Consider the following 9911-nt stretch of genomic DNA (forward strand, 5'->3'; position numbering starts at 1 on the left):
ATGATAGTTTTTACACTAATATCGTGTATTTTGTCGGTAAATCCTTTCCTGCATGACTGAGTGGGACTGACATACGATAAGCGTAGTGCATATAATAACTTAACCAATAATCTTTCATTGTATTTTCAAGCTCTCTCTTCAATCTAACGTCCCTTTCCTTGTCATGACGTCTCTTACTTAACTAACCATGTCGTACACAATTACGTACTTATTCATTTTGAAGTTTTCTTTGTTATTTTGTAGCCAAGAGAAATTAAATCCAGCTGTTCACCTGGATGCTGGTATCAGAAAACTTTCCTGTGAAGTTGAATTGGAAACAAATTGCAACGTGAAAATAGCTGTTTAATCGTCATGCCCGTACGTTGCATGAAATACTCGTAAATTGTTGAACCAGGGTAAACAAAATCCAAGAAGAAATGATTTATTTACATTTTATACGTTCTATCAGCATATGAAATCAAAATAAGTTGTGAAATATGTAAATCAGATTTTAAAAATACTTACAAACACTTTTGTATTTTCCCTCCCCCCATGACCGAAAACAGTTCGCCTCCGGTTTGTCATCTTTAATACTTGAACGTGGTCTGCTAACTTTTAATTCTACACATGAAAATAGACATGAAAATTCTGTTCCTGATGATTCAGTCAATGTTTCGATTATAACGATATTCATAGTTAGGAATAAATTAATTTAGCTTCCTTTCGACGACATGTGGATATTTGGGTATGGATCTCTTATTTGGAAAACTGATTTCCCTTATGAGATGAAGTGTTATGGTTATATCACAGGCTACGTTAGAAGATTCTGGCAATCAAGTGAGGATCACCGAGGTGTACCAGGAAAAGTAGGGTTGCATTCTTTTATCATTATAACTTTGCTCAAAAAAATGACATATTTAAAGTTACGTACGTCAAAATGAAACTTATATTTCAGCCCGGTCGAGTTGTTACGCTACTTCCTACGGATGATCCCGAGGTAATAAAAGAGAGAATGTGTTCTAGGAAAACTATTTCTGTGCAAATCACCTTTTATAATGTTTCGCACACATTATAAACAAGCAAACCCATTCAACTGCATTTAGTTCTAGTGAAGTGTTACGAAAAACACTCCTTTTGTCATTTGAATATTCACTTTAAAAAAGTCCAATTTTGTGAAGTATACATATCATGTATTATCTTTTCAGGCCAGAGTATGGGGAGTGGCATACAAAATAAATGAGTGTGATGTTGATACAGTTTCAAAAAATCTGGATTATAGAGAAAAGGATGGATATGTCAAAGTGACCATAACATTTTTCCCCGTGATGTGCCTCGACCTTTCAGAATCTGATCAATGTTTGACAGCGCAACCTCAAGAATTACCGAAACCGTTTCAAATGAGTGTATATATTGGAAATGAAAATAATTGTTTCTTTGCTGGAGAAGCTCCCATTTCAGTAATAGCTGAACAAATCCTTGAAGCAGAGGGCCCAAGTGGAACAAACCGTGAATATCTTTACCGTCTGGCAGAAGTCACTCGTAAATTATTCCCCCAGTGCAAGGATGATCACCTATTTCAATTAGAGGCAGCAGTTAAAGCATTAGATATAAAAAAGAGTTGTTCAATGGGTGGGAAATAGTTCTTAAATTGACTACATATTTAACTAGATTTTATCGTGCCTTATATCATCAAACAATATGACTAAAGCTGATGATGAATGTTTACAATGAATTCCTGTATGATATAAATTATTTTACTATCCAGTATTACGAAATATGAATTGCTTAATTAGCGACCTTTAGTATTCTTTTAAATTGAGAATTAAATTAATTTTGAAAGAATATAAAGATATTATATATTTTATTCTATGATTTTTGTATTATAGCTTACATAATTGGACATAACTATCATCAAAAGGTGCACCATTAGGAAAGGCTCCATCATGCCTCATTAAACAGTTGAGTGCTCCCCTAACACCAACCCTGTGTTTTGCTTGCAAACAGAGAGGAATGGGGACCAATTCTTTTCTCTGTGGTTTTATAGGAACATTTAGTACCCCAAAAATCACGCAGCATAGTTGAAGCTGAGAATACCCAGGGGCATCACAGTGAATCAAACCCAGACAGGATAACACTCCACCTCTGGACTATCACGTCCCCATCACAATAGAAATAGCAAAATACTGTGTACCACAGTGCAATAATTTCACTGTGAAATCCATTCACCTTGGCCAGGATTCAAAACTGGGTATTAAGGACACAAGTGTTCAAATCCCAGTCTGGTGAATGAATTTTACTCTGCGAAATTCCTGCATATCAGCAGATGACTCCATTCAGTGGCATCTCCTGCAGTTCTATGAAAATTTCCAGGGAAATGCTCCCGTGAGTTTAATTAAACTGGTGGTCACTCCTTGTTAGCAGCCATTCTCATTTTTTAAATGTAGTTTAGTTGCAGGGAAGGACAAAAACCATGCCATGAAATGTCTTATATTTCATGAAAGAAAGAACTCACTACTGCCGAGATGAAAGGCATGGATATTCATTTATATGTGTGTGTGTGCATATAAACCATAACTATAAACACAGTAATCAAACCGAAGTTCAGTTTGGTAGGCGATTGACGAATTCACCCAGTACTAAACCCAAGGCGTGTAAAATTCACAAATCAGGGCAGGGGGGCCAGCTCCTTTCCCGGTTCTGATGTTCCAGGAAGATCTGGTACCCGAAAAATCATAAAGATGGGTCGAGCTGCTAGGTGCCCCAAGAGGCTTGCCCGGGATTCGAACCTAGGCCCCTCTGGTCAGTAGTCCTTCACTCTACACCCTGGAGTACTATGACCCATAATATAATTATTGTAATCAACTGGGACGTTTAGTTTCATCCGAATTCTTCCTCCGTGGAATTTGAGATAATTTGTTTATGGTATAGATTAGAAGGTCCATTTAATCTTCAGCAGGTTAAGTTTTATGTTTAAATAGAAGTTACATAATTATCCTTGGAAAAGCAATGACCTTGGATAACATATAAAAATAATTTAAAATCAATTTCACAACTAATGTTAGAATCCCAGGGAATTATTTAAGAATAAACTGAATGCAACTATAAACATTGTCGGTTGCATTTGAAAAAAAATGTTAAAAACTTAGTCCCTGGATTTGCATAGCAATTTATCATCATAATGGCTACAGCCCGACTACTACTAAGATTTGTATCTAAACTGAATGCAACTATAAACATTGTTAGTTGCACTTGACAAAAAATGTTAAAAATATAGTCCCTAGATTTGCATTGCAAATTATCTTCATGACAGCCTGACTAACACTAAGATTTGAAAGTCATCATCACAGAAATCTTCCATATTGTGTGTAAACAAATAGAATTTCAGATTTAGTCTCAAACTGGGTTAAAGCTATTTTCCCCAAAGAACCATGTGGGGAGATGAGCTAAACACCGAATCATTCATATACCGCAAGTTATAAAACTGAATAACTCAGCCACCCATGGCACTTGGCATCATTAAAGTTGTTGACACCCTCTTGCCTTCAAACACTACCAAATCAATATGGTATCACCTTTATTTCCGGGCATAAAACCAAAGTACCCAGTATTTGAATTGTTACTAACAAGTAGTAACAATGAAAAATAAAAAAACAATATTACAGGTTCACTCTAAACAATAGTGGGCAATGGTAACTTTGTTCTTGGGCAGCAAAGCAACCAACCCTTTCCCTGCATTGCCTTCAGGCTTACCTACTTACCCATGCACACTGGAAACAACTCAAGCTTCCCCCCTTGCCCATCACTGCTTCAAAATGCATGATCATCCAAATTTTCCCATGTCTGGGAATAGCTAGAACTACACAATATGATAAATTCAATTAACTTTTCCTACTGGTTATCCTTCAATGTCTTTAAATATTTTGATGAAAACACTTCTGACATTACTAGGCCTTATTTGGGTTTCTTCCTGCCCACTGCACTCCGTACTCCATTTCCCAAAACTTATTTCAATTCATCAATAAACAAATGCTGCTAAAATCTTCTGATCAGAAAAACCAAGTGTGAGAGGCACAACTGGGAGGGAATATACCAATGAAAAGATTTTAGTCTTCATGAAATGGAAAACTTAAAATTTAGGATCTAGTAGACCACAGGGAAACAGGATTCCCCCCTAATACCACAACTAAATGTGCCAAATCCTACCTTCTACTCTTTGAACTGACATGTATGGCAGCATCAAAGCCCCCTTTCCTTCTCGGGCACATGATCACAATAAGAGCATGAGTGTCACACAAACATTTTCCATACACACATTCTTCATGAATTGGCAACCTCGATGATATTAAATAATGACTAAACCAGTAGGCAGAACTCGATTGACTAGGACAATTTCTCTAAGATACAGATCCTTACAATTTGTATAGTCTGCTAATGGTTACAAATGGTGGAGTACTTTAATTTGCCTTTGTCACACAGTATGCATGTTTCTAGATTCAAATTAAATACACCATGCACCAGAAGCGCCACTTTAGGCATTTAATTCAAATCACATCTGTTTAAGTAATTTTAACGTTCAAATGATGGAATAGTTCCAAGTAGAACAATTAACCACCATGGAAATTAATTAACTTCATGTCCAATACTCTCTACATACTACTCTTTGGAGCAAAATAATAACACAATTAATACATAGCCAAAAATTTATTGAACTTTAATACAATTTATTAATGATGGAGCAGCTCAATAGTTCCTGAAAGAGGTCCAAAAACGTGAATTAAAATTTTGATGCAAGGTCATGATCAGTACTCTAAAAATACGACTCTTCTAACATCAACTGAACACTAACGTAAGGGTGCAAAAAACAAAAGCATGATAAAAACAAAGACGACGATTACCATTAACAACACCTTCCACCATTAACAATTTCCCCAAAGAAAATATAATACATAATAATACTAGCGAGGCAGAAATGTATCAAAAGAAGATTGGCAACGCCTGCTTGGCTCTGAACAATTAATATAATAAGGTAATAAAGGAGTCGACTATTTTAATAAAGACTAGAATAAAAAAACATTTGGCGAAATGGAAACAAACTACTTACTTGGCAAGTACACCATCCTTTTTACCAAGTCGTACTATACAATCATCAGATTCACCCTGAAAGGTACAAAATTAAAAGTAATGTAAACCATTTGCATTTGTAACCAACGTTAATAAAGAGAATGTAGGCATGAAGGCAAACATCGTCATGATTCACAATGTCTTATCAATCACAAACATATTTCTTCCCGCCAGTTGCCGCCAGAAATTCCCAGCCCAACAAACTTTGCTTAGTGAGGCAATAGTCGAATGAAATCACATTTATCGATAATTAAATTACAAAGGAAATACTAGTGTTATTGTATCTTCTGAACTAATTTCGCACTTGACAATCGAATTCCAGTTTTTATTAAATGTATCCAGCATACAACCTCAGAAGTCTTCACCTACAAATATTAACCAGTTAATTTACATATACTCAATGAGCACGAACGCCCTTTGTCAATAAAGGTAGTTTACTTGACATGCCCCGGGTTCAGAGATTGACTTCGGAGTAACTCGAAGTTTATTAAGAAATATTTACAATTTCACGAATCTCCTACTTCCATAACCGAGCGAATGTATAAATATAATATTTTAAAAATACAAGCTCTTACCATTCTCCTGATTGCACCGCAAATAGCATACATTTTGTAAGTCTCGTTCATCCTTCCCGTCGCCGGATCGACATCTGCTATGTTTATTTGAATTGAAGCATGATCTTTGGCGTGAATGATTCGATTACTTGCAGAGCTGAAAAATAAGGAAATACATCAGTATTTAAAAAACAATTTCGGACAATAAGCAGAAAAATGTCTCAGCCTTCCACGTGTTGACTAACCACTTCCTCGGGCAGTATAAGTCAACAAATTCACCAGCGTCGTTCTCCATTTTGACACTCGTAACCTATTGCAATTGGAAAAAATACTTTTTAACGGATTTTAGCAAATATAATACGCTATGACAACGTGAAGTTTGTACAATACGGTCATTACCAATGACTTCCTCAAACGGTAAACAGTTGAAGAGACGGATATAAGAAAACGGATGTGATGAAATAGCGCCACATGCGCCGAAAACTTGAAACTTTGACAGTAGACACTCAAATAATTCTTTTAATTGATATGCTATACGAGTATATACAAGGGAGTTGAATCGTTAATGTTCGTGTATTCCTATAATATTATATTATAATGCGGTAGCAGTAATGATTAAAAGTAGCATAATAAAATTCTCACTGCGTGGACGCATACATTTTGTTCCATTTTTATTTGAAAAATGTTTTATCTTACTCTTACAGTGTTCTAGTAAAATTGAGGGTTTTAATTTGAACGATGTGCACAAGGTGCTATCGTTCATACCATCGTTATACCGTTGTGAAAAGGACGGTAATGAAAACAAAATATTCCATGTAATCATAATAGAATTTTATGTATTATTGAAATGGTGTGCAATTATCTCATTTACATTCATTTACATAATAGAGTAAGACGTAAATTGTGTAGAAAATAACTTGTAATTGACCAAAACGCACTTTCAGCCGATGACTGTACAGCTTAGAACTCCCAAATAGTTAAATTGAGCAAACTCTTACGTAGGGAATATCACTTTCCCGCAAAACTCCTGAACCAGAAAGATGTGACCAAGTGTGATCAAAGATGAGCCAGTCAATGTTTACAGGCTGACATGCCCGCTCAAGACTTACGCGTACCTACATATTGTGCATTCCTAATTTGACTCTCCTCTGTGGTTAAGTTCTACCACTGTTCAGTCACTGGCACAGAGTGACCATATTTTCTCTGGGCTACAGTTTTTTTTTTTATTCTCTCCCACAATTGTCAACATGAAATTTCACACCCCCATCAATGAAGTTCAACACCTTAAATTAAGTAAAAAACCAAGGCAACTATTCGAGAAAAAAATATCTTGTAAAAATTAAATTATATGGAGGACAATTCCATCATCAAATCCCATTCTTGGATGTGTCGACGACATCCCCCACATGCAAAGCACAACCATTAACATTGATAAGCAGTATTTAAAAACTCATTCAGAATAGTTAAAAAACTAAGACTTTGTTTCAACTTCGTAATTTAAAAAATTTCACATAATGCTGGTATGTTGGAATGCTAGTCTAGGGATAGAGCATTGGACTAATGACCTGAGGGCTCAGATTTGATACCCGGGCACATATTTCTAGGGACCCTCGGTTACACATAAGCTGTTATTTTTCAAGTAACAGAACTTTCAGTGAAACCACAGCTGGCACAGGGTGAGGAACTGGACCCCCTACCCTGATATGCAAATTTCACACACTGTTGGTCTTGGTACTCGGTGAGCTCCACCATCACCAAACAAACCAATCTTCGGGATGATAACTGTATTAATGGTTCCTTTTATAGATATGTAAAGGTATGTTTTACAAGGACACAATTATACAATCGTAAATTTCTTAGCTTCTCCTAAAAAAAATCTGACATCCGAAACTACAATAAACCCCTCTTCATCTCCACATACTTCCTTCCTCCCTTCATTCCATCCAACATCCCTATGCTATTCCTACCCCTTCCTCGTTAGCCTAACATTCTCCTTTCTATCACCGAGTTCAACATTCCATTGCCAAAGAACACTCTCTGCATCCATCTTTCACGTCTCCTTATGATTTCTGCCAACAATCCCCTCTCCTCCCCCACCATACCCAGCACTTGCTCATAGTCTTCCTTTCTGTCCACCGCACCTTATTCATCCTTCTCCACACCCACATTTCAAAAGCCTCCAATCTATGCTTATCATCCTGCTTCAAAGACCAGTTTCCATACTGTACCAAACAACTCTCCATGTCAAAGTTAAATGAGCCTTTCCTTAATATCCTCACTTAATGTCCCTGTCATCTATTCACAACTCCTAGTGACAGCTTCTTTACCTAATGCAAGCCTGCTCAGGTTAACTTCCACCTGTGCCATCAAAACCTACCCTAACCTGTTATATTAATGCTAACAATAATGCTGAAATTGGTAAGCAAAAGAATTCACTCCCTCGGAAGAGATGATTAAATGTTTTAAATAAAATTACTTATCGGATGTAAATTGCTTAAGTTGTTACAAGGACAGAAAAATGAGGTCCCTGGTAACATATAAATTTCACCATCATTATTATGAAGTCGCTATATTCCTAATAGTCTACAGAGACAGCGCATCCATAAGAAATAGATGAAAATAGGAAATATAAAATTTTCACTTCATGTAAACACATTAATGATTCCCTAAATTTTATGTATAGTGGGTTGCAGTAACTGGGTACAAGTCTCCTCTTACTCTCTCCTCCATCAACGTAAATACATAAGATCCAACAAGTAAGTCATGGTGCATCTGAAGGTGGCATTTAAAGTTTCAACCTGTGTTAGTGAAACTTTTATCAGAACTCATGTAGCAATAATGTATTGGGACAATATATGAGTAAGGCAAGGGCCTTGTCCTCACCAAGGAGCTAAAACTGCAGATAAATCTGATCCTGTCTGTACTTAGTACACGTTTTGGTATACTGTGGTACTTTCTCCTTGCTTCTTTAAGCTCTCTTTTTGTTTTTTACGGAGAAAGTTGCCAAGGCATCTCATAACTCCTGGTCGTTTGAACAACAAATGATGGTTCAAGCCTAAAGTAGTGTAGTGCATTCCTCACTGTCTGTAAATCTCTTTTTCACCTAGTAGACAGCCACAAATTAGGTCATCTATATACAAAAAATGGGTGACACTTTTACGTGACATCCCCATGAAAATTATATCATGTCTTTGTTGAAAGCAGGAATATTGGCAAAGAGATATTTTAATTTTAAAGAGAGATGAAATTGAATCAGAAAATCGAATCATATTTATCTTTTTGTAAAAAGTAAAAATGGCATAATGAAAAGATGGACTCAAATGGGTATTTAGAATGATTTAGACAATGCATCTTCCATTGGAAAGGATTGTTAAAAATTGCATTCATATAAAATTAAGAATCTGAATAAATACAGGAAAATAAAAAAGTACCAAGTCAATAATTCTACTATAATTATTTTTTTGAGAGGCTAACTAATTTTTGCAGACAATCTGCCTCAGTTTTAGTTTGAAATTTATCCTTTAAAAAGGCACATTGCCAATCAGCTTCCTTCTATGGGTCCTTCCTTGGTCTTGAGAAAAAGGCATTTGACAGTATTGAGTGTTATCCTTCACACAACCTGGAGCCATACAATTTCTTGGTATTTTCACTGCAAAGAATAAGCAGCATTGCAGAACCAGAACAATCAGCATAGCGCCATATACTGCTGGCATTATCCAAACCCACTCAAGTAACAAGCACTATGAAAAATTGGAAGGAGAGTGACATGATTGCATATTTCCTAATTAGTAGCTTAGGCTTGTCCTTAGGCCCATGACAGTCCCAAGGGAATATGCTGTGGATTTGATGATGATGGTGGTGCCTCTTGGCAGGAATCACTCCCCCTCAGCTGCTCTAAGAATTACCACAGCTCTCTAGGTTCCGTGCATAGAATTGCCATACCCCTGTACAAATCACTGAATTTACAACCTTAATACGTACGATGTACTTACATTGATTTTCATTTCTTTTGCATGAGATTTTAAGCTCCAAAAAAAGCAGCTGCAATAATAAATTTAGCCATTAGGATAGTTTGAACTTCAAAATCTCTTTTTATTTTGGTTTTATATTACAATGCACAGCCTTTTTGTTCTCAATTAAGATGTCCTTCAAATCAAAGTACACAGCTCAACATAAAGTATTTCCTGAAGGCAACTCATTCTGAACCTGCCCCAAAGAACTTCAGTGAGACGAAATATTATGATTTCAGGGTTCCAT

At 36.2% G+C, this 9911-nt stretch overlaps 2 protein-coding genes across 2 annotated transcripts; one reads left to right on the forward strand and one right to left on the reverse strand.

The window, feature by feature from the left end:
* Nucleotides 1-578: 578 nt before the first annotated feature.
* LOC139698060 (putative glutathione-specific gamma-glutamylcyclotransferase 2) lies at nt 579-1770 on the forward strand. The gene is made up of 3 exons (XM_071596930.1): nt 579-845; nt 935-976; nt 1185-1770. The coding sequence occupies exons 1-3, from the start codon at nt 711-713 to the stop codon at nt 1617-1619; spliced, it is 612 nt and encodes a 203-aa protein (XP_071453031.1). The 5' UTR covers nt 579-710; the 3' UTR covers nt 1620-1770.
* A 2895-nt stretch (nt 1771-4665) lies between these two features.
* RpS21 (ribosomal protein S21) lies at nt 4666-6116 on the reverse strand. Its single transcript, XM_071596945.1, has 5 exons — nt 6054-6116; nt 5900-5964; nt 5676-5811; nt 5081-5136; nt 4666-4729 (listed from the first exon to the last, which is right to left on the reverse strand). Exons 2-5 carry the CDS (start codon nt 5947-5949, stop codon nt 4720-4722), a joined length of 252 nt encoding a protein of 83 aa, XP_071453046.1. The 5' UTR covers nt 5950-5964; nt 6054-6116; the 3' UTR covers nt 4666-4719.
* Between the last annotated feature and the right edge of the window lie 3795 nt (nt 6117-9911).

This window comes from Hetaerina americana, unplaced genomic scaffold (genome assembly GCF_022747635.1).
Source record: "Hetaerina americana unplaced genomic scaffold, ioHetAmer1.1.p SCAF_10, whole genome shotgun sequence".
NCBI lineage: Eukaryota > Metazoa > Arthropoda > Insecta > Odonata > Calopterygidae > Hetaerina > Hetaerina americana.